This window comes from Centroberyx gerrardi, chromosome 9, assembly GCF_048128805.1.
Source record: "Centroberyx gerrardi isolate f3 chromosome 9, fCenGer3.hap1.cur.20231027, whole genome shotgun sequence".
NCBI classification, from domain to species: domain Eukaryota; kingdom Metazoa; phylum Chordata; class Actinopteri; order Beryciformes; family Berycidae; genus Centroberyx; species Centroberyx gerrardi.
This window is the reverse complement of record NC_136005.1, coordinates 31,279,216-31,305,129: the sequence shown is the minus strand read 5'-3', so window position 1 is coordinate 31,305,129 and position 25,914 is coordinate 31,279,216. Positions and strand designations below refer to the sequence as shown.

Below are 25,914 nucleotides of genomic sequence, written 5' to 3'. Positions count from 1 at the left end.
CAAGTCAGCCTTTTGCTACTTTATGGCTGGCACTTAAATGATGCACATGTGCTCATGTTGGTGCACGTGTGTGTTGTACAAAATTTGTTGTGTCCTGTAGTGTTTTTTTATTGTCTATGGTTTTGTTTTTGTATAGTGCCCTATATTGTTCATTGTTTTGTGACATTGTTCTTTATGCAATTGAGAATACTTAAATGGATTTAATTTGTACAAATCTGTTGACAATAAATACCTGTTTTATTCACTGTACTCGGACTAATACTTCTTTTATGAAATGTAATTGTTTATAGTAAAATATTCTTATATTAAATACAGTAAACCTGTTTAAATTTGCAGTAATACTCTGCAATATTAATGTGTTATGCTGTAAAACACAATTACAGTATCGTACTATAAAAGACAATTACAGTATCATACTATAAACCACATTTACAGTAGAGCAGTTATACTGTAAAGCACACTCACGGTAAGACTAACTGTAAAACGCACTTACAGTAAAGCTGTATTACTGTAAAACATCATAACAGTAAAGGTACTGTAGACCGGTAATTATAGTAACTTACTAGCAACAGTGTTGCCAGTAATTTACTGCAAAAATACAATAAAATGTCTAACAGTGTACATTCTACGTTGTACTTCATACAAAATCTTTTCTGTGAGTTTCTATGCCTAAAATAACAAACATGCAGATCGTCTAAAAGCTTATGGTACGTAGTGAGCCGAGGGGTGAATCTCAACACCATTCGTTGCTTTGTTAGTTGCAGAAGAAATAATTCTTTGTGGTCAATGGAAAATTGAGTTAGCAACTTAGCCGCTAGTCAACCACAGGAAGGCTTCAGCCTACCCTTCCGCTCGGGCTCCCTATTGCCTCCCTACCGTTCACTTCCCAATGAGTGGTAGAGGATTAGAGGGCTCCCCCTTCTGGGGGAAAAAAATTATAATGATGACAGACGAGAGAGAACTGTGAGAGAACAGGGCTGTGCTGTGTGTTTGAGTTTGCTATTCTACCTTCCAACAAGTCACGGGTTATCGCGGTGGTCACGGTTATAAAAATTAGGGACGGTGTCATAATTGGTTGTTTTTTTTTACCGCGATATATAGTAATACCGGTTATTGTCCCATCCCTAATCGCGTCCCGCCCACTCTTCAGATTTGGTCCAGCGATTCAGAGAGTCTGGTGTTGCTCTATTCAAAGGTGATTTCTCGATCGGAAAAACGATCGGGCCAATCAGCGCCTTTGTGGGGTCTTCATTGCCATTTCGGCAGAATAATATTTGTTGAAATCATTCCTTAACCAATATCTTGTCTTTGCAAAGACAATATTTTTGTCAAAAACGACTGACATTTTTGGTAAAGGTAGTAAATACGCCCAGCACAGTGTAACTGAAAATAACGTCAGAGTGGCTGGAAACGTCAGTCACTAGTGATTGGTTCAGGGAAAATCAACACCCCCCTACACAGAAAACGACTAACGTGGAGGCAATATCAGACTGAATAATGGAGTAGAAACGAAATGGCCATTCAGTCTGAATATCAGGCTAGGTAGGGGGCACTCGTAATCACCCATTTTTTGATGAAAGAATGGAAGAAATAGGGAGTGGCGTATCTTCCATGCAGGGAAGATAATATTTGCTATCACTCAACATAGTGTATGCTAAAGTGTTAGTATGGACCCTTTAAGAGAAGTCGTTCACTCGGGCCCCATCCTGGTAACGCCCCCTGGGCAGCAAGTTTGTGATTAACAAGACTCCTATCTCTTTGAATGGGGAGTCGTCTATCTAAAGTTCTGACATAAATATTATCATTTACATTTCATATTTAGGAACATTGACAAATTCTCAAACATTGACTCAAACACTGAGTGTTAAAATTTGTTCCAAAGGACACTGTTGTCACAGAAGAATGTCTTTTTTCCACTTACCAATGCTATCATAAAGATTTTCTTTATGATATGCACACAAAGGTGCATTGACTGGGCAGTTTTGATGGCATGACGGCATGACTTACGTTGTTGGTGCCGCCATCTTTAGCATTATGGATTTTCCCATTCAAAACTGATAGAGTGCCCTGCCTCATCTGTATAACCCACTATTGTATCTATTAGCCTACTCAACATATGCTAAACTGTTAGCATGGAGCCTACTATCACTCAACATAGTGTATCTGTTAGTGTTAGCATGGAGTCTACTCAACATGTAGGCTATGCTAAAGTGTTAGCATGGGGACATTTGGATGATTTTGGTGTCTATGTTCTCATGATGTATACTTTTCTTAGTATTTATTGATTTGCACATAATTTTACAACAAGATATTATACAGTAAATGATAAAAAAAAATTATCAGGGATAAAAAATTTTATCCCTGAAATGTCCTTAATTTCTCATTACATAAACATTAAATAACCACTAAAATGAACATAGCTTTAAAAAAAATAAGGTTAGTATCATGGGTTTATAAGGGATTTATTCATGGGTTGATTCACAGAAGCACTAGAAATTAATGGATTTTTATATGCCTTTATGCATGGTTTACAGGGTTATTAATGAGTTATGAACGGAAAGTTCCTGTCTCCCTGAATTGTACATTAAATTAGAAAGTAAGCAGTCAAACATTAAGGGGTGTTTATGGGGGTTTTGATGGGGTCTCCATTTAACTCCCTTAACTCATTTTAAGGGGATTTTGCATGAATTAAAGGATAAGGCTGGTGTTTTTTAATGCATTGCTTACCATCAACAAATCCTATGAAAATAACAAAATCAGCAATGATCAACAAGTCTCGTCCATGTAGCCGGTGCCCAATGAAGCCATGTCCCAGCAGCCATAGAACTCCATTGTATTAAAAAAACGATTAAAAACACGTCACAGCTCTGGCAGCATATTTCATCATCACGATGCACCGGGCCAGCCGACTTTTTCCTCAAATAACTTAATAAGCCAGCTGTAAACACGTTTGCATCTCAGGAAAGTAGTTCCGTAGCACCGAAAATAGTCCCCGGCGTAATGAAGAATTTGTTACAATTTGAATTTGATTTGGTAATAACTACAACAACCTGACTTTTCGTGGTAACTGTTAGCGATTTTTAAAATTGAAGCTATGTCTTTGTGAGCTGTATTTCAAGGTTTTTAGCTTACAATTGGAGCCAATTACTTCCGGGTTGACGGCTAAAAACAGTACGTGGGAAGTCAGAAAGTAACGGGAATAGAGCAAACGCATTGTTGATTTTGTTATTTTCATAGGATTTGTTGACGGTAAGCAATGGATTAAAAAACACCAGCCTTATCCTTTAAGGGAAGAGTTAATGTAAATGTACGGTTATTTTAAAGCTGCTCCCCCTAGAATAACACTAAAACAATTGAACAAGGACAAATATAAACACATAATTGACCAAAAACTCACGTATATTCCGTTACTGTGCCTCTGCAGCAAGGCTCAGCGTGCATGGTGTCCGCTAGAGGGCGACACTGAGGCCTGGAGGGAGGGAGGGTGGGGGTGGTGGTATTGAGTCAGTCCCAGGCAGTGTGAGTGCCACTGAGCCCGGCAGACACAGAGTATAGGGCTGGTGGACGGACGAAGGCTGCTTCATGCCGCCGGGGTTTACCGGGCATTAAAAATCTGAGGTCCAGCGCTGCGGGACGGACTCTGTCGGTGCGGAAGAAGGAATTACAAATCAGAAGAAAACAAAAATGCATCTTTCTGGGGTTTGCACGCTGCTGGCGGCTCTGCAGGTATAAAATATTTCAAATTTTCTATTGGTGAACTCCGACTGGCGAGGCTGCAGTACGGGGAAATCACAGAGATGGATGTCTATTTATGTGGAAAAGATAGCGAAGCGCTTGCAGAGGAAGGTAGATTATTGGGATTATTTACTCTCCCATTTAGTCTACTGCCCCTGGTTTGTATTGCTTTTATTTTCTATTATTTTTTATTCTCTGATGAAGCTATAGGGCCGACAATAGCAGCCTGTATTCAGATACTGGCAGTAAAAATTGCTGCTGATACCAGACCAGGCTCCGTTTTCGGCTTTGCATTGAATAATTGATAGATGATAATAATAATAAAAGTAAGAAGCAATGCGCAAGCAATTAGCCTATTGAGAGAGATTCATCTGTACGACAAAACAATATAGGCTAAAGAAGCCCCGGGACAGCGATTTAATGCTGAGAAATAAACCTGAACATACACACCTCCTCAAACACACACACACACACACACACACACACACACACACACATCCTAGGATGGTAGGCTGGCGTTATCTGGTAGCCTATTTCAGAATATAATTTATAATATGATGTGTGTGGCCTAGTTGTGTTTTTCTGCCCAAATCAGATGGTCTAGTTTTTTGGTTGTAATCCAGTGTAGCTTGAGTGAATTCAAGCCCCGATACGTTCCGTTCTCCCGTTTGGTGAGACCTGTACACCGAACTCCATTTAAAATCTGGAAATGTAATGTTTCCTTTCTAATCGGCAAACGTACATACGAGATAGAACGTGATTTAAGACGTTAAACGAATGGTTAGGGTCCGCTCTTCAAGTCGGCATACATCCAATACACGAAGCGGTATTTATTTAAATACAGTTTCAACTTTTAGAATTGGTCCGCCCGTTAATTCTAATGTGTGCCTCCTTCAAAATAGGCTACACCGCGGTGGGTGGTAGCGAGCAGCAGAGCCAATTGTAAAAGTCGAGATTTTATTGAGATAAAGTGCTTCTTTGTGAATTCTGTGTGTGCCGAACTTACTCGAAGACGGTTCTCATAACGTGTGAAGTCGTCGTGTTTTCCCAGGTGTGCACTTTGGCCGATAAACACGGAGACATTAAATTGTCTGATTTTTGAACCGAGTTTGACGTGGAGGTCTCTCGGTACAAGAGCGAACGTATCGACGCTTCGATGACGATCCAGCGAAAGGTTTTCCTCCAGACCCGCCTGACCCACCTGCTGTCCAGCCCCTTTCCCAGGAATCGGAGCATTGCTTGGAAGGAAATTAAATCATCGTTACTGTATATGGGCTATTTTAGAGCCTCGCTGAACTCTGATACGTGTGTGAACCTCCAAGGGCGGACGGAGCTTTTAAATGAACGTCGTGAGTAGGATTTAATGAGGGTAAAAAAAAGAGAAGGTGAACCACAGCATGTGGCAAACACAAATCAATGAGCCAAAAGGTGAAAGGTTAAAGGTTAGGTCAGCAAAGAGCGGGTCCTTAAATAAACCCAGGATCAATGCTTTACCATGCGCACACGAGAGAGAGGAATCTTCCGGGCTTTTGTCAAGTCTTTCCTTTATTAAACCTCGTGCTCTCTTTGTTACTTTTACGCTACAGTATCTTTGTTAAGAAAATTGTGACGTTTTTATTAGATACAACCTTGGTGCAAGCTTTAGTCTAAAAGCGCCTGACTGTACCGTGACTGAATACATTTTCGAGTTGGAATGGAACACCATTAACCCTGGCAGTGTTAGTGCCTTGTCTTGTGTTAGAGTCTGTGTTTTTTGTTTTTTTTCTGTGTATGTGTGTTTACTTCCTTCCTCCTCATGCTAATAGGGAGGAATAGATGAAAGCCAGCGATCCTAAATCCCCCCCTCCACCCCCACGTCAGGACAGCAGCGATGACGTTACGTGGTTTAAAGGTGGTTAAGTGGAAGCAAATCACGGCACCCCCCCTCTTGGCTTCATTACTTTAATCACAGGACCCCCCCCCCCCCCCCCCCCCCCCCCAATTCCCGCCCCCCCAAACTACAACAGATGCTTTTATGCTTATGTGTGTGTGTCTGTGTGGGATGGGGGGGTCGTGTCGGGCCAGGGCTCACACAACAGGAGAGACAAACGTCTAGACGCTAATTATCATCAAAATTAATTGACCCAGTTGTGTGCCGATGGTAGATTTCTGTCTGTCTGCCGGTGTTAGTAGTGATTCATAATGGTCTCTGGTGTTGGACTGGTATTGAATTGGATTTTATTGTCTGTTTGACGCAGCGCATTTTTCACTATTGCAAGTTAGGATGAAAGACCTCGCAGTTCTCATCAACAATAACAATAACAATTAAGCATAGCTGGAAAAATGGAATCACCAGTCTTTGCTAATTGTTTTTCTGCCTGTTCATGTTTTTTTTTCCTGGGTATATTTCAGCCTTAATGATAGCAGTGAACCGAATCAGTGTCAATCATCTAATAATCGCAAACCTCCAACTTAAAAATGGGGTTTTGAATGAGGTTATGGATGCTGATCCTCAGCTCACAAAGGACAAAATAAACCTTCAATTCCAGGAAAAAGAACATTAAAATCACCCCAAAAATAAGATTCAAGAGGTTGTGAGGGCATCAAAGATGTAAAATAAGCAGAGGTGGGGTCTCGAGTCACATGACTTGGACTAGAGTCACAGTTTTAATTGCTTGAGACTTGACTTGATGCATGAAGAGAAGACTTGAGACTTGACTTGACTTGGGTTCTGGTGACTTGGGACTCGACTTTGACTTGTACTTTGATAACTTGAAAAGGTTTCTAAAGTCTTGACTTGAGATCTTGTGTTTGTGTAAATGACTTAGATTGAAAGTGATGAGATTTGTTCCAGCAGACGACTGAATTTAAATTCTGTTTTCTGAATTTGTATGGAATGATTGAATTTATTGAAGCTGAAACTGATTATAGAAATCAAACTCATGATGCTCTTACCAAGTTTTTATCCTATTAAAACCATATTGCATTGAAAAGTCCTAGATATTTAGTTTTCTTTAAGATATTAAATTGATACTGGACTCTTGATTTGTTCTGACTTGACTTGCTGTTCTACATTTAGACTTGAGACTTGACATTAATGACATGGACTCCACTTGGTAATCTACATTTAGACTTGACTTGAGACTTGAGCCTCAAGACTTGAGACTGACTTGGGACTCGAGCAAAGTTGACTTTTTATTTCCTTTCTTCATTCTATTCTTTCCTTGTCCCAGGTTGTTGTGCGAGGCGGAGAGGCCGAGGGGTCGTTGCCGTGCGCAAGGGGCTTTACTGAGGAGGCGTACAGCGCTGAATTGGACGAAGAGCTGCTGAAGGGACAGGCTCTCCTCAACGGTCAGCGCATGCCCACACACACACACACACACACACACACACTCACACAGACACACACACCCTGCTGTAGGAGTTGGAGTGAGGACAGCTCCAGCAGTAATCCCCCTGCTGCTGGGCGGGGGTTGTTTAAGAGTCCTGCTGATATTTGAACCGTGATGGAGCTTCAAGAGGACTGACCTTTGGGTGTGTGTTGGAGTCTGTAGACTTCAGTGTGTACCAGGGTTCGACTGATACACGGGGCCAATATTGTCCACCTCTGATATGATATGATGCAGTATGATTGATTCCACAATTTTTGTGGGATTTATTGTAGAAGCCCTGCATTCTAATGAGATGTTTTCATTGGATTCCACACAAGTACGAATGTTTCTTCTTCTTTTTCTCTTGGGTTTCAATGGAGAGTTTGTGTGCCACTGTCACAGCGTGTTCAGAGACACACTGTCCTTCCTGACGTTTGATTGGCATCGGAAGATGAAACAAGTCGCTTTTAACAAGCAACTTTCTCACATGCTGACTCTGTGGGTGTGGATGGATGTGTGATCTACAAATTGAACAAAAAAGATGAAAATCTGCCATTGAATTTGACAGCAAGACCAAGGACATTGTGTGGAATGAGTGGATTTAATAAGTGTGTGTGTGGGTGTGTGTTGGGGTTGATGTTACCTGCTGTGAATGGCCTTTTGATTGTCCTGCAGATTCATTTTGCCAGAGTTTTGCATCAGATGAATAGCTATTAGCATTCAATCAGCATTTAATCATACACACACACACAGACACACACACTTTTCAGGCTAATCAATGCTAATCAATGACATCTGGATCATGCTATAGGGGAGCCTAATGTAGTTAAGATTCCAGGGCCTAAGAAGCGTAAATCTGTGATAAGTTTACCTTTTAAAGGAATACACCAAGTTTTTGGTAGATTGTCGCTTTGGTCAACTTACTCATTGTAAGTAATGAGAAAATAGACACCAAAATCATGCATGTGTCCCCGGTAGATAGTTGGCTCCAGTGCTTCATGCTAACACTTTAGCATACACTATGTTGAGTGATACTAGGTCACTAGCTGTGTTAGCCATTTTTATGACATGGCCTGTAGATTCATTAATTAAAAAAAATTCTGTCATTAGCTTAATTCAACTGATGTAGCCAGGTTTAATTTGGAATTATTTCAAGTGAGCCACCACATATTCATCTGCAGTGATTTTCTGCAGTCTCCCATCACTCACCACCTTCACTTCCCACGGAAACAGGGAAAGTAGTCCAAATGTCCACAGTCAAATGTAGCAGCTTATCATTTAGCAGCTTATCATTTAAGATTACTTACCATTTAGCTTTAGAGATGCTACAAATTCTCATCTTCTCACTTTTGAGATAATGCTAGTGGCCTACTATCACACAACATAGTGTATGCTAAAGTGTTAGCATGAAGCACTGAATGATTTTGGTGTCGGTGTCCTCATCACTTACAGGCTAAGTTGACCAAAGGGACAGTCTACCAAAACTTGATATATTCCTTTAAAAACCTCTATGGAATACCTTTACATTTTGATTTTTCTCTGTCGTTTGTCGTTACAATGCAGCTTCACAACATGAGGAAACCTCTCTGTATCACTGTAGCACTTAATGTAGTGGGAAATCAGGTTTTTAAAATGGCTCATATATGGTTTAGAAGTGATTTAAAATACTTTGTTTGGAGGGCAACCTCTAAGCGGAGTAAAAGGTGTTCCCCGCCGGCATGTTTTTCACAGCCTCGTCTCTACATGTGTATGTATTGAGAGAGATGTGTGTTGATAGTCAATATCCCTAGACAGATGTCATGGCCTGAGGATGCCTCCGCTTATTCTCTCCATACAGGAAGTGCTGAGATCCTTTGATGTCTGTAAATTAGCATGTCTGCATTCAGAGCATTCTGCCTTTTAATATCAATGAAAGGGAACGGCAGCATTGTGTGTGAGCGTGATAATGGTACCAGACCGGCTGCAGCACAAAGCAGCGGTAGTTTAGCTTCACATGGTCAGAGCAGAGTGTGTAACTGTGAATGAGAAGCAGGGTGTTGATGGTAAAGAGCATGGTGTTCAGCAGAGGTGAACAATTTTAACTGCTTGAGACTTGACTTGATGCATGAAGAGAAGACTTGAGACTTGACTTGACTTGGGTTCTGGTGACTTGGGACTCGACTTTGACTTTGACTATAACTTGAAAAGGTTTCTAAAGTCTTGACTTGAGATCTTGTGTTTGTGTAAATGACTTAGATTGAAAGTGATGAGATTTGTTCCAGCAGACGACTGAATTTAAATTCTGTTTTCTGAATTTGTATGGAATGATTGAATTTATTGAAGCTGAAACTGATTATAGAAATCAAACTCATGATGCTCTTACCAAGTTTTTATCCTATTAAAACCATATTGCATTGAAAAGTCCTAGATATTTAGTTTTCTTTAAGATATTAAATTGATACTGGACTCTTGATTTATTCTGACTTGACTTGCTGTTCTACATTTAGACTTGAGACTTGACATAAATGACATGGATTTGACTTGGACTTGACTTAGTGTTGTACATTTAGACGTGGGACTTGACTTGAGACTTAAGGTGTGAGACTGACTCGGGACTCGAGCAAAGTTGACTTGGTCACACCTGTGGAGTTCAGTCAACTTTCCCAGGAGAAATAATTGTTAAAAGAGTGATTTTGTTCTGAGGGAATTAAATGCTTGAGACAGAGCTGGGCCAACCACATGGACTTGTAACCACACAAAGAGAGCAAGGACCAGGCGAATACCCTACAATAACACTGTAACAAGGTGGTGTGTGTGTGTGTGTGTGTAAGATCTCATGTTTGTGTGGTTCAGTAGTCTTGCATGGGCTCCGTGAAGTGTAACAAGGCAACACTGACAGAAGCCGACAGAGCGGCAAGAGAAACAACTAGAGAGAGTGTTTCAGTGGGTTTGTGCGTGGTGGTGGTGTGATGTGTGTGTGTGTGTGTGTGTGTGTGTGTGTGAGTGTATCGTACACTGTAAGATACAAATTACAAAGCCATGTTGTTTATGCGCTGTAACAAATACCAATTACCCCATCACATGCAGTCAGGCTGCTAGAAAGACCAGGAGAGAAGGAATCTGTGTGTTTGGATCCCTGCCTCTAATATATTCACTAAATTCTACACTGTTATTTGGTCAGTGTGATAAATTATTAGACATAGCTCGCCAAACTATCAGCTTAGAGGGAACATCGGTCCTGAATGCTCCTATGATGTTTTTTTTAAGATATGGCTCCCGGAGAAATTTCTGGGGATTTTTGCTTGACCCCTTTCTCTCCATTATAGTTATAAAAAACGGGATGATGCATTTTGATCATTTCCCTCTCTTTTCCAGCAGGATGTAAGGGACTCATTGAGGCGGGTTGGAGATGATTTGGGGGGAGCCATGCTGGGTATCTATGCCGGGTTACAGTCTGACTGCTCTGGGCGCTGTTAATTATTTAATTGGAGCAGAGGAAGACAGTGAATTATTAATGAGAGGATGGAGGGGAGAGACATAATTATAAACAGAGTGTCGAGGGGGAGGGGTGGCGGGGGTTGAAGGAAAGGAGGTTAGAGGTGGAGACAGAGACCCACAGGAGGGACTTGGTCAGATTGAATAGAGACAGAGACAGAGGGAGGGTACAGATCAGTGTCCATTGTTTTAAAGGTCGTCTTTATTTCCAGGCTTCGCACCAAAATGAAAATCCGGCAATTGTCTAGTCAGATTCATGTGAATGGAAACTCCACTAAAGTTCGTAGTTAACGACCACCAAACAAAAGTGAGTTAGCCCACGTAGTTCTCAGATCTCAGCCTTATGAAAAAAAGATAAAAGTGAATGGGGTTTGGTTGATTAGACTTCCAAAACAAGCAAAAACAAGTAAAATTCTCATCTGATTTCAACAAACAGCTTGTCGAAGTGTTTTGTAGCCAAACGATTGCAGTGCGGATCCAAAAGACCTAGATTTACCTCATTATGTATGTTATTTATTCTGGGTGGAGGAAACACTAACGTCGTCTTCTTCTCTAGTGTTTACAACTTGTCAGCCAATTCATTATTTCCCTCTACCTTTTGGACTCACAATATAGTAATTTGGCTACAAAACACTTGGATTGTACTGCAGGAGTTTATTTATGCTCTTTTTGTACCTCTAATCAGCCAGACCCCATTCACTTCAGTAGTTTGTTAGAAGGCTGAGATGGAACTGCAGTAGCTAACTCGCTGTGTGTTTGGTGGTTGTACGAATTTCAATGGAGTCTCCACTGACATGTAGGGGAGGAGACAATGACCAAATTTTCATTTTGTGGTGAACTGGTCCTTTAATGACTCTCTGTCCTCTGTCCTTCTGTTAATCCCCTTTGAAAGAATAGTTCAGCCTTTTTGAATTTTAATCGTGTTCTGTTTTTTCGGCAGTCATTTGTCAGTTTGGGGGGGGGGGAAATAATAGATTTGTTCATCACTTTCCTTGTAATTACTTTATTAGTGCGGATGCAGTGGAGGGTAAACCCGCTAAAACTCAGAATACACATACAAATTCATTTGTGGAATAGAGTTAGAGGTAAATTTGTTGTATATGTCATAGTAAGTATTAAATGGATGGAAGTTAAATGAGGACAGGGTCTTATAAAGGGAAAAAGCATAAATTAGTAATTTCTGAAAATGTAATTGCTTTTTGTTCATATTGGTGGTTGGTTTTGCCTTATGATCATTAACTGGAGGTCAGAGTTTACCTTCCTTTTTATTTACCACGACATCATCGCTCATTTGCATTCCTCATTTCAACCGAAGAGCAGAGCGAGCCGCAAGGACAAATGTAGAAACGTTTTGCTCCAATGTTACAAGTGTCTTGTGAAGAAAAATAACCAATTAAAATTCAAAATATCCAACGCCTACACTGTCCTCCACTGCCCAGCAGCAGCAGAACGCATGGGCTGAAAAAAAAAAAAGAAGGGGATTGGAAAGTTGATTCAGCTGCCACCGGACCAGTGTTTGGTCAGTGGACAGTCACTCTGCGTGTGTGTGTGTGTGTGTGTGTGTGTGTGAGAGTGAGTATGTGTGTGTGTATTTACTGTATAATGAATGTCTTCCTCTTAAGAAATAGACGTGGTGGTTTTGGTCAGGTTTTATAGCCATGATGGAGAGCAGTGTTTGTTTGGATCCTCATCCTGTTTGTCATTGTGTGTGTGTGTGTGTGTGCGCGCATGTGCATGTGTGTTTTCATGGGAATATGAATTTGTGTGTGGGCGTGTGTCCAAGTATGCAGAATGGTGTGCATACATTTGAGCATCTGCGCTGCCTCGCGCTGTATTTGCATGCATCTGTGTGTATGTGAGTGTGTGTGTGTGTGTGTGTGTGAGTCAGGCTGAGGTCAGCGACTCGTCTGTACTTCCTGTAGAGCGAGGCAGGGCTTGCCGGTCTGACCTTCCCGTTTTTTCCCATCCATCCTTCCTATTAAGGCAGTGAGTGTTAGTCGGTGATACCGCCTCATACTGACCACCACCCCACACACACACACACACATACACACACACACACCCCACAAGCCAGAAGACACTGAGCGCATTCATCTCCCCCTCGATCCTCCCTCTAAATCCCGGCTCTTTCTCTTTTCTCTGCCTTTTCTTTCCCTTTTCTTTCTCTTCTCTCGTCATGCAGGGGATTGCCCTACTTTATTCTGGCCTCATACATCACTGTCTCCCCTCTCAGCCGGATTCGGGAAGGGGCGGCCGAGATACAGAACGAGAGCTCTCTCTCTCTCTCTCTCTCTCTCTCTCTGTCTCTATCTGAATCGGTCCCTCTCTTTTTTCTCCCCTCTCTCTCTCGATTGATTTCACTTCTCGCAATCGGTTTTCTCTGTCCCTGTTTTACTGTTTGATGCTTGTTGAAGTGTCCGCATCGGGATGTTCACCGCTCTCACACATCTTCACATTTATATCTCTGTGATGTACTTCTAAGGTAACAGCAACATAGAACTTGGGTAATAGACACTAAGCTACATTATGTTGCTGTTATCTATAGAGACAATAAAAAGTTGATATGAAATGAATCTACACTTATTTCTGAGTCTTACTGGAATATTAGGAATATTGTTAAAGCACTGCCTGACCTTTGCACTCCTTCATTTTGTTTTTAAATTTCTCATATTGGACAAGAGATAAGAAAGAAAGAGAGTGATATAAATATAATGAGGGGAGTGCTAACGGGAAGGGTGGCCTTCTGTCACTGCCAATTATCAGCAAGGGGGGGCTTCTGTCGCAGCCAATCAGGTTTACTCAGACTCTCACCCAAACCAACCAAGCCGTCCTCCTCTCTTTGTTCCATCCTCCTCTCTCCAGATTCATACTTTTCATACATTTCCCAATCTAGTTTCTATTCCGCAATCCCACGTTTGTCCATTCACTGTGGGAACAAGTACAGGTTTTTCGAGGAGTCTTTCATGGTCATTATGTACATGTCTTCAGCGCAATACGTTTGGCTCTGTGGCATTTTGCTTTGACTTAATTCCGACGAATTCCAATTCAATGGTTTGCCCTGCGCAAGACGTTCGCTCAGTGAAGTAACGTTAGGGGGGAAAACAACTAGCTGATGTTAGCTAGCTAATTAGCCATGTTATCTGCCTCGGTAGCTAGCCTAGAGTATTTATTTCACTAATGTCAGCTAGCTAGCTAGGCACGGTAACTCCCTAGTCCCATGACCATGAAAGACTCCTCGAACCTGCTGGTGGAAAATGGTTTCTGTCCGATGCATGCTCAAGTTAATTTCAAGACAACGTTACCTTGAATTTGGCAAAGAGCGATGGGTGGTGCTCCCGTAGATGTGCAATCATGTTGGATGTATTGCCTCCTCTGGCAGCCACTCTTCGCCAGCATGTTTTGCATGTTGGGTGACCTTCCTCCTCTAAGCCGTGGCCGTCTGTGTTTTTTCGATAACCGAAATATTCCCATACAGCCACCTTAGTCTTTTTCGACGGGGGGAAAAGTTTGGGGGGTTCACCGCCATTATACGTTACACACGGGTTGTAAACACAGCTGACTGACTGCTGAGTGCTGACTGCTCGGTACGCAACCGAGGGGAGGGGCGTGTTCCTCTGCAGTCTGCACGCGACCTGGGGGATTCCCTGCACTTTCTCTCTTTGAGAATAGTCATTTTAACTAAACAGCTCATACCGTTGGAACGGTATGACGGGAAATATTAGTGGTTTTGGAACTGTGACTTTTTCAAACCGTGGTATACCTTGAAAGCGGAAACCGGCCCATGCCTAATTACACTATACATCACTGTATGGCAGCAGTCCATGTAAACTAATAGAATGAACTAATGAAGAACCTAGAAATAATGCTGCCTTTCAGATAGGAATGCACCAATCGATTGGCCCGCGATCAAAATTCACTCTAAATATGAGATCGGAGAATTACGATATTTCTCTCTAAAGGTCAATCAGGAGAACCGATCGATGATGCCAGCCCAAACCGACTGAAACAGAAAAATGATATAATTTAGATCTAGGACTGTCTTAAGGGAATAGTTCTCCCAAAAATGAAAATTTGGTCATTATCTACTCACCCTCATTGTGTTTATCCACACAACACACAGCGAGTTAGCTAGCACAGCTCCGTGTCAGCCTTCTGCCAGGGCTTTATTCTTTAGAGTTCCAAAAAATGACTATAAAATTACTCCATACAGCTCCTGCATCATAATGTTCAATGTTCGTAAACAAAAGTGTTCTGAAGTCAAACGATTGCACTGTGGGTCCAAAAGTCCAATATTTACCTCATTATCTCCTAGATTTGCAGCACTTGTTCTGTACCGCACCAAGCGTCACTAGCAGCAAGTCGATGCTGCCTTCAAATGCCGTTGGAAATACTGTAATTTTGGGCAGGAAAAAGTACTTGAATATATGTTGGATACAAGTTGTATCCTATTTCCGACTATTTAACAGTACGGGGGGCACATGAAGGCAGCAAGACTCTTCCACCAGATCGCTGTAGAGCGACCGAAATCTTGGAGATAATGAGATAAATATTGGACTTTTGGAGCCACAGTGCAATCGTTTGGATTCAGAACACTTGGATTATGCTGCAGGAGCTGCAAGAGTAACTTTATGGTTATTTTTTTGCCCTTTTTGTAACTCACTTTGGAACTGTATGCCCATGTTACGTGGACATACTGGTTATTCCTGTGGTATCCTATCCTGTCTTAATAATTGGTCCGCAAAAACAGGAACATTATGTGTGTGGATAGCGAGCGCTTGTTCAGCAATGCTTTGCATATCCTGGATGAAAAGAGAAACAGACTGTCGGCCGAAAAAGCGGAGATTCAGAGTTGTTGTCAATTCACCATTCGTTTTTGCTTCTAGACTTTGTATTTCTTTAGGCTACTTGATTGTTGAAAAGTCTCAAATGTTCATGGAAAATGAAAGTAGGCAAGTATAAAGTTTTTGACTTTTCTAGATACAACTTTTACTTTGTTTTCTGAATGGCATACAAAATGACTTTCACCACAGCATGACAAAGTTCTACAGTGTCCCGCTATAAAGGAGTGAAGTGTCTCATTGGTGATTTCCCGGGCTGGATTTGGCTCCTGAAGATCACAATGCCGTGGTAAAAATGGCCATAGCTGAACAATAGAATTATCCTCGTAATGTATGGCCTGTCCCTGCACAGGAGTGAATGGGAGGTCATTGTGGGAATGAAGCAGGATGTGTGTGTGTGGTGAAGCTGAGGGAGTGTGTGTGTGTGTGTGTGTGTGTGTGTGTGTGTGTGTGTGTGTGTGTGTGTGCGCGCGCGTGTGTGTGTGTGTGCGCGTGTGTGTGTGTGTGTGAGTGACAGTGGCCTTAGCTTTCCATGCAAGAGAATTTTAAAGGTGCCCCATGTATCATTTTTAACCATCAATATGTCATTGTCAAATTAACCATGTTACCTTGGTATAATTAATTACCATAAACAAATGAGACCATGGTGAAGAGCAGTGGAGTGGTCTAGTCGTGAGTAGTGGGCATGCTGTCAATTTATCCTGTCCCCCCTCCCCCTTCCTGAAGAGGATCAACATGTTGGAAGTGATTTTTCCATCGGCCTTTCTCTCCTTCCACCATCTCTTATTGACAGAAACTCTGAAAGCTTTAGCTTCGTTTGCTCTGGAGGAACAGCGCCCTCTAATTGTTTTGTGCCATAAAGCAATCCAGCAGGTTTCCCTCCAAATCCAATGGTTGCACGCAGTGTAAAAGCAGTGTAGAGGCCGATAGAGGCTGCCAATCTTCTTGGTGTTGGTCTTGTTTGTTTACAGTAACTATACTAATATCCAAACTTAACGTAACGATTTATTGATGTTGAAATGATACATGTAGCACCTTTAAGCAAACGTTTGAAATGTTGCAAAAAAATAAAATTAGGTGTGTTACCATCAGCTGGGTTCAAGTAAATCAATTAGTTTCCTGAATGTAAAAAAACACCTACCAGAAAAATGGAGTCTTTAAAAAACGGGTTAGTATTGATTGGTATTGGGCAAATTGTTATTGTAAATCAGTATAAGCTAATGTTGGCTATATTTCATGCTTCCATCTGAAGATGAAAACAAATAAATTACCTTGGTGATATTCTAATGTACCAACTAACGGCCATACAACCCTGATGGAGACTACATCATTATATGTTTGATGAATGCATTTCCATTGCTATTCACCACCAAATGTCTTCATGGACAAACAAACATGGATAAATAAACATCCATTAAGCTTTTCTGTTTGTACGTCATGTAAAAATACTTGGATGGAAACCCAGCTAGAGACAGTTGCCGACCACAGACTAACCACACAATGCAGACAGGCTGAGGCCAGAGTTCACAGCAGACTTTCTCCAAAACATATTGCTTTGTATGGGTGTATTATCTGTGTGTGTGTGTGTGTGTGTGTGTGTGTGTGTGTGTGTGTGTGTGTGTGTGTGTGTGTGTGTATGTGTGTGTGTGGAGGGAGTTGTGAAGAGGTTCAGGGTCTGGTTCTCATTATAATGTCTGTATGTTGAACTGACAAAACCCAGGCAGTGCCACTCTCGACTCCACAGATATGGCTGGAATGTAAGTGGTGTGTGTGTGTGTGTGTGTGTACTCCCACGGGTGCTCTTTCAGTTGCGGTTGTTCATGTTCGGCTAAATCCTGTCCTCCTATTTGTCTTTCACTGTTTCCCTCCCATCTCTCTCGCTCTCCTTCCCTCCCGACTCTTGCTCTCTGTCTCTCACCCATCTTCTGTTAAATGAATGATGGCTGCATGCCTGACTTCACAACTGACTAATGAATGTGTGCGCGTGTGTGTGTGTGTGTGTGTGTGTGTGTGTGTGTCTTTCCGCTCATGTGCACGCGTGTGTGCTTGTACTAATGGTGCTTGTAAATGGTCTCTGCTTTGGGGTGATGGGGAAAATGCTGTTCTGATACTGAATTTGCTATCTTTTACATTTGGTAAAACATACATATTTATTCTCTTATATTTATTTAGCACATTCACTTTTCAATAGTTTAAATACATATATCATAAAATAATACCAATATAACAAATACCAATCCAAGTACTCCTACAGGAACAAGTGCATAGGTTGTTGGGTTTTTTTGTTCATTTGATCAAATTATGCACTGACCATTGGATAACAATTCTGAGTCAAATAAAATAATAACGATAAATGACAAGAATAAGATATAAATAAAGTAGGCTACAAAAGACCCTCAATAATTTTATTCAGAATAAGTTAATGGATAAAAACAGTTTATTCAGAATAAATTAACAGATGAAAACATCTTATTCAGAATAAGTTAACAGATGAAAACATCTCATTCAGATTAAGTTAACAGATGAAAACATCTTATTCAGAATAAGTTAACAGATGAAAACATCTTATTCAGAATAAGTTAACAGCTACAAACAGCATATTCATAATAAATTAACGGATAAAAACATCTTATTCAGATTAAGTTAACAGATAAAAACATCTTATTCAGATTAAGTTAACAGATAAAAACATCTTATTCAGATTAAGTTAACAGATAAAAACATCTCATTCAGAATAGGTTAATTTGCCGATTGTAATACAGGGTAACTGTCCACAATATAACTAGGATGGAGGCAGTGGTGGGCTGTTAGCCTCCAGCGAGTGTGCTTATATCCACGTCTACACTCCTAATGTGAAGGACATGCCCACTGAAGTGTATGATTGCATGTAGTTTAGTGTGCTAGAGAAAGAGAGAGGGACCGAAAGAGAGAAGCGCACCTCCATGCGTCTTTTTGATGTGTTTATTTAGAGCTAGACGCGGTTAGATACAGACAAATCTGCCTCTGTCCTGTGATTGACAGCACCTCTGTCTCGCCCTGTTGGCCTCGGGGCTCGTAATACGATTTTCTGACGCGCGTGTGTAACGCATTGTGTGTTCCCTTGTAAACTAGAGAGAATTTTGTGCGTTGTGTGCAGCGAGCGTGTGTATGTGTGCGCGTACCAGTGTGTGAACGAGTGTGTGTTTGGCTAATAGAGGGGTAATGTAATCAGCAGGGCCTGTCATGGCCTATTAGGACTCCGCTGCCTTCATCCCTTGTCCTCATCCTCCCTCAGACTCCAATAAGACCTCAGCACAATGCTGCTGCTAAACCCTGACACACACACACACTGATCTTCCCCCACACGGATGTGTATACATGATTATTTCACTCTTTCCCTCTCGCAAGCACATTGCGCTCAGATTGTCTCTGTAGGATGAAAAACCTTGTATCTCCAAAATGTCAACTTTTCATGAACTAAGAGTTTAAGCCTTGTTACACCATGTAATTTTGAGTTTATCCAATGGGGGTTTGAAACAGTTTTATTAGTCCTCAGTAGCGATGGGATGATATATCGAAATTCAATATATCGCAATACAAAAATGTGACAATTTCACAAGCTCTCCATCCAAATTATATTATGTGTACTTTAAATTGTTGTTTACATTCTAGCAAGCCAATGGCATCACTAGAAAAATGTGTGTCTCAGAAATAAACATAATTCTGCACATCAGACTTTGTTGTCATTGAACTTTTATTTATTTATTACATCGTATCGTGGTTGTATTGAATCATGAACCCCATATCGCGTATCGAATTGTATCGTGAGATAAGCATAACGTCCCATCCCTAGTCCTCAGGATGGCAACATTTTCTAAACCCATGCAATCCTTCAACTGAAGTTAAAACATGAAAATCACCCAAAATTTGGGGAGTTACAAGGTTTTCACATAGCACATGGGGCGGTTGTGGTGGTGGGTGGGAGGCGTTGGGTTGGGGTTTGGTGGGTCAGAGGTCAGAGCTGTAACCGGGGCTCACGGAGGTTCTTCTTTAATCTGGGACGACAGCTTCCCACCAAAACACACAGACTCTGTGTTTCTCTGTGTGTGTGTGTGGGTGGATGTGTATTTGAACAACATCACATAGTAATAATTTCTCCCTCAATCCATCTCTCCAGCATCATGTTTTTCTCTCTCCTTTAAACGTCCCCTGAACTCTGCAGTCATGGTTGTGTCTGGGGTTCGACTAATATGGGGCTTTGAAAGCTGAAGCTGAATACCGATACCGATATTCAATATATGTAAATATAATTTTCCATGCCAAAAAATCGAAAAGGGAGCTGTTGTCAGTGGAAATATAGGACAAGGCAACAATCCAAAAAGTCAGTATACATTTAAGGGTTTGACTGATTTTTGAAAGCCGATACTGATATTTTTGCGCTGAAGCTACCGATAGCTGATATTTTCTTCCAGTAACTTTAAACTTAACCATTTGTATGCCCCAAAAATGACAAGAATTGAGTGTTTCTCTCATAAGTGTATTCCTGTCAGAGTAGAAAAGCCTCTGAAACGGCATTTAGACCATATGGGACACTAAAACTCTCCATCTAGAGTACCGATCCAATCCACTGCCACTTTACTGACCAGTATAGACTTAGACCATTAGTTTGGGGCCACCGGACAAAAACAATCAAGATGCCTAATCCTTTTTTACGCGTGAAAAGCAGGCAATCACATTGCTTTGATTTGATGTGACATGTGACTCTTGCTGATGGGCGTTTTTAGTATTGTGCAAAAGTCTCAAATACCCAAATGAGCCCAATATTTTAGCCCAAATATCCAGTTGCAGTATGGGTGTGGTAGCATCCCTGGAGGAGGGTCTGGCTCAGGGAGGATTATGGGAGTCTGGGTGGGTGGGTCGGGTGGGGGTGAGTGTGTGTGTGTGTGTGTGTGTGTGTGTGTGTGTGTGTGTGTGGAGTGGGGTGGGGGTGGGGGGGTTGTTGATTTTAAGATGATGCAATTTTAAAAGCCTGCATTATACCGATAATCCAACTGTGTGGTGTATGGCTAGAAAAGAGCCTTCACCCACATGTATGTGTGTGACGTCTGTGTGTGTGTGTGTGTGTGTGTGTGTGTGTGTGTGTGTGCGTGTTCGTATCAAATCGATATCAGTACAGTGAGACAGCTGTCCTGTGAGGATTAGCTGTGTGTGTGTATTGCGTACATATCCTGCCAGTATGTTTGGTCTGCTCCCCCTATGCAGACAGACACACACACACACAAATAAACACATACACAAATACACTCTCTAATCTCCGCCTCCAGCTTTTGGTCATAATTACTTGCATACACTTACACTTACTCATATGTTTACCCTAAACCTTCATTCCTACAGTCTGAAGTGTAACTATAAAGTGTGACTCAGAACCTGTCATTACAGTAAAACAGCCCTAACTATACCTCTAAACATAGCTAGTGAAAATAGCCTTCAGTATAGGCATAGCTAGTAAAAACACCAAGGAAGACTATTTCTATAGCAAAGTTTATTGAGGAACCTTAAATTCAGGGTTTTAGTGTAGTTGTTTAAATGGTTTTGAGGGTGAGGCTGACTTCAGTGTCTCTTAAGGAGTTTGATAAATATCACGTCTCTGGTCTGAAGCCATATTCATGACATGCACAGTTGTTTTGTAAAAAACCGCTCAGCATTTCATCCGGTTGTTGACTGAGTGTTTCTGTTCTCTGTGTTAATGCCTGCCAGTGCTGTCTGTCCTCGAGGAACACTCTAGAAATATAGCATGGTGTTTTCAGTCGTGCTTTCAAGCAATATTGCCTGGAATTTTCTGCAGTGTATTTCTGGTGTAAATTTAGGTGATTGTCTTTCTAAACCCTGCCGTCTCAACAGAATTGAATAGACTTGGTTAATTTCTGTGATGGTATTGACAGGGAACTTATGAATTCAGAACTGATAAACTGATCAATTTTGTGTTTACATAATGTCAGGTTGTTAGCTAAGAAACCATATGGTCCGCTAACCACATCTGCTAACCAGCTGTCCTGTTGTAAACACATCTGATTTGCACACTAGCTAACGTATCTAGTAGATACGATGTTGTTAGTTCTCATCAATGTCTTTGCTAATTGAGCCTGCTGGCTAGTTAGCTAGCTAACAGTTGGTTCTGGTTAACTGAGCTGACTCTTCTCAAGCTACAACTCAGAGTGTTTTGGAGTAGAGACTAGGGCTAAAGTAGGGCTGGGCGATATGGTTGAAATCAATATAATGATAATCATAAGGATTTTTCTCGATATCAATATATATCACGATATGGTTCATGTATGCAAAATCACGTTAAATAATCAAATTAATGTTCATCTCATTGAACCGAATGGTAATATTAGGTGTGATGTCAAACAAAACAGAAATAGTCAAATAATATTCCTACCATACCTCATTTTATGAGTTTTTAAGTAAAATTTGCTTGTCATCATCAATTTAGACAGCAGAAATGTGTCACAATATCAAAATATCTTCATATCATCATGATATGATTCCACTGAAAGATGATAAACGATAATATTGAATTAGACAAGACAGTTTACTGTGACACAACTAAAACTCAGAGTGTTTTGGAGTTGAGACTTGTCTTGTCTTTAGCCCTAGTCTCTACTCCAAGAGTAGCTTGAGAAGAGTCAGCTCAGTTAACTAGCTAACTAGCCAGCAGGCTCAATTAGCAAAGAGTAAACTACATTTGGAAACAAATCCACTTTATCTGACTATTCACTTTTACTTGCAACATTACTGAGTGGATGTCCATCCACACTACAACAATAAGGCATCTGTCTTTTTCTAGCCTGATTGATATACTGTATTTAGACATTATTAACTAACAGCCAATTCTCCAGTGGCCCTCCATGACGGAGACACACCTGGTCACTAGGAGATTTGTGACACAACTGCAAAGCCTGTATTAAAATCTCAGTCTCTAAAAGTGAAAAACACATCCTACTGCCTCATTGCACATCCAGCGCCTAAAGGTGCTCAAGCACCAGGCAAGAAAAGTGGCCTGAGCCGTCTCGGTGTTTTTGTTTGTGATGAATCCTGGGATTCTCAGCCCTTCCAGTAATGCAATTGATTTCTTCCAGAAACTAGAGTTGTGTCGTTCGCTCCAGGGTCGTACACGGTGCATGAAAACACAGTTTATAGGCATAGAAATCTGTTCTCCGGCTACCGACGTCTCAGGTTTCTACCTCAAGGACTTCCCTTAAGCTTTTTATTTGTATCTTGCGTAGGGATTTGTTTGGTACATCCTTGTGCCTTTGTTGCTCTAGCCCCATGGGGAGGGGGCGTCTTACCTGCGCCATATTGCTATTGAGTGGTATTACTCTAAATTACTATTTAGAGTAATTGGGGAAAAAGGTCTTTTTCACATGAACCCTTTTATGTAGACGGATAGGCACGCTTTATCCAGGGACGTGTAGAAATTCATGAGATGCTTGCGGAGAGTTTGTACCCAGAACAGGAGGAGCAGGAGGAGGAGAGGACCTGTGAATGGCTTCATTAACACGGAGGAGATGGGTTCATTAACACCCAGCAGCCCCGCTGAACACGAGAGCCCCACTGGTAGACTGGGGAGGAACAAGGCACATTTCATGCGTGTGTGTGTGTGTGTGTGTGTGTGTGTGTGTGTGTGTGTGTGTGTGTGGTGTTGGCGGGTGCAGGTGATAATTGGTAGTAGTCTCAGGTTTACTTTGCACAGCCACAGATCTAAAAGTGGAGATCTTCACTGTCTCATTGGCGTTGAGATCCCAGATTTCCCTCGTGACTGTCTGTGTCAGTGTCTTTCTCTCTCTCCCTCTTTCTCTTTTTCTGTCTTCCTTTTTCTCTTTTTCCTCTCTCGCTGTCTGTTCCTCTCTCATGTCCAACCTTCTCTTTCTCTGATGGGGACTAGATTGCCCTGTGTGCCGAGTTTTAACTGGCACTGGACTTAAGAAATCCAAGCATCTCCATGTGCTGCTGTGTCTAAGAGGCTGTAGTATTTTCATTAGGTCCTCGTTGAACTGTAATGTCTGAAATACCTGTAGTAGAAACCTTTATAGACAAGCTGATACTCTTGCTGATGCTAATTTTTCCATTGCAGTGACATTGGAAGATTTTCCCATTTCACATTTCTCTATAATTCAAATTGCTTGTGGAAGTGTTTGGCTATAGCTAGTAGAAGATTCATTTCAAGTTCCATGATTTCCTTATAAGACAAGTCATGTCATTTTACATTCTTAGGTTTTGCACATTGTTTGCTGGACTTCATTGTAACTGGGCTTAATCCTGTGTTGAGGCTGTAACATTAGCATAGTAGGCCTTGCTAAGTTTATGCAAGCTGTAACATTAGTTGTTAAACTGTAGTACTGAGCTGTCATTGGTGATTTAGTTTTAGTTTTAAAAAAACTAAAACTGTAAAAGCAGTTAAAATCTGGATCTGGTCCAATGCACGATGGTGTCTGTGGATGTGTGTGTGTCTGCTTGTATGCCTTGTTGTCCCCAGTGAGCTGCTGTTTGTTCCCAAACACATTTTCATCCATGTTAAAGCTTATCAGTGATCAGAGGTTTGGTGGGTGGATCAGCCTCAACATGGCTGCTCTCTGCTCCTCTAAGCCACTCAGCTAATCTGTCAGTCTGTCTACATGTCTTATGTGTGTGTGTGGTGTGAGTAGAGTTAAATCAATTAATTGAGGGATTGGTTAGAGTCTTAACGAACATAACATTAAGAATCGGGGGATGTGAATGTCGATTATTACGGTTGATTCGTTAAGGTAGCACACCGTGGAATCAAGTCAACCTCTATTTAAACCAAATACCTTCTAATGAAAAATCAGAAATCAACCAGCGAAGTCCACCTCTGATATGATAGAGGTCCCTGCATGACCACAGCTAGTGAATAGGTTTTGTTATTATCTTTGTTTCAGATGCCTGACTGATTCTTGTCATTTTTGTTTTTAATATTGGCCATGGAAGTGGTCAACTTTGAAGATATTCACAAGATACTGGCAGCTTGAAAATAAAAATATCAATATCTGCCTTCAAAATATTGGCCAAACCCAAAGATGATGCAACTACTTTATCATCTAAATTACCAACCATCTTACCATCTTGTATTTAGATGAAAACAGCAAAACCGAGCTCTGAAGACTAAAACATTTCAAGGCTGAAGGCTTATTGTCTTATATTGTAAGACTATATTTGTAAAAATACACAAACTAATTTTCTGTTTACTTGCAATTGCTGGTCTTTTTCCTCCTAGATATCTGTATACGGCCTCAAAAATCCACAATTGGTCAAACCTCTAGCTGCAATGCTGTTAACTGACAGTTTCTGCTCTAGTCAAAATGAATTGGAACATACTTTGCGAGCACAGTGACAGTGGCCAGGGTGATTTCTCCAGGGGGTATTTTGTGGTTCAGAACTGGTGGTGCTACAATGAAATAAAGCACTATAATGAACTAAATCTCATTTAGCGGCGAGAGTGCACAAAGACTATCTCCAGTTGTCACAAATCGACGCTACGCGTATTGATTGAACTGTCCAGCATCATAGGAATAACAGATGGGGACTCTGTTTAAGATGGCGGTTCCCCGTAAACTAGTCTGCTATGTATTGTGTCTGTCTGCAAGCACTCCTGATGTGCGTTAAATGGAAAAGCCACCCTATCCAGTGATAATGCAGTGTGAAATAGGAACGTGAGTCTCTCCTTCTTAGACCAATTCCGTATGAATCTCAATATGTAGTTAGCTATTCAATAAAGGAAATGTATCTTTGAGCAAGTCGATGATTCAGTATGATTGCATTCATTTTTAATTTGATACGATACAAAACCATATGATACGATTCAATATGATATGATACGATTTATGATACAATAGATATGATATGATACGATACAATATATGATACAATATGATAGATACGATATAATACGATACAATATGATATAACACAATATGATAGATACAATATGATAGATATGATGTAATATGATACAATATGATAGATATGATATAATACGATACAATATGATATAACACAATATGATAGATACAATATGATAGATATGATGTAATATGATACAATATGATAGATATGATATAATACGATACAATATGATATAACACAATATGATAGATACAATATGATAGATATGATGTAATATGATACAATATGATAGATACGATATAATACGATACAATATGATATAACACAATATGATAGATACAATATGATAGATATGATGTAATATGATACAATATGATAGATACGATATAATACGATACAATATGATATAACACAATATGATAGATACAATATGATAGATATGATGTAATATGATACAATATGATAGATACGATATAATACGATACAATATGATATAACACAATATGATAGATATGATGTAATATGATACAATGTAATACAATATGATAAAATACACATTTTACTGTGAAACATAATGTACCTCTGTTTGATAATTCTTTGGAGCTTGTCAACATAAA

General features: G+C 40.7%; 1 protein-coding gene across 1 annotated transcript in view; it reads left to right on the top strand.

The window, feature by feature from the left end:
* The first annotated feature begins 3,664 nt into the window (after positions 1–3,664).
* Positions 3,665–25,914, top strand: part of LOC139912854 (cadherin-2-like) — a 68,159-nt gene continuing 45,909 nt past the window's right edge. The window contains exons 1-2 of the mRNA XM_071900776.1: positions 3,665–3,726; positions 6,948–7,065. Of these exons, the coding sequence (XP_071756877.1) occupies positions 3,685–3,726; positions 6,948–7,065 (160 nt within the window). The 5' untranslated portion in view covers positions 3,665–3,684. The remainder of the gene's footprint in view (positions 3,727–6,947; positions 7,066–25,914) is intronic.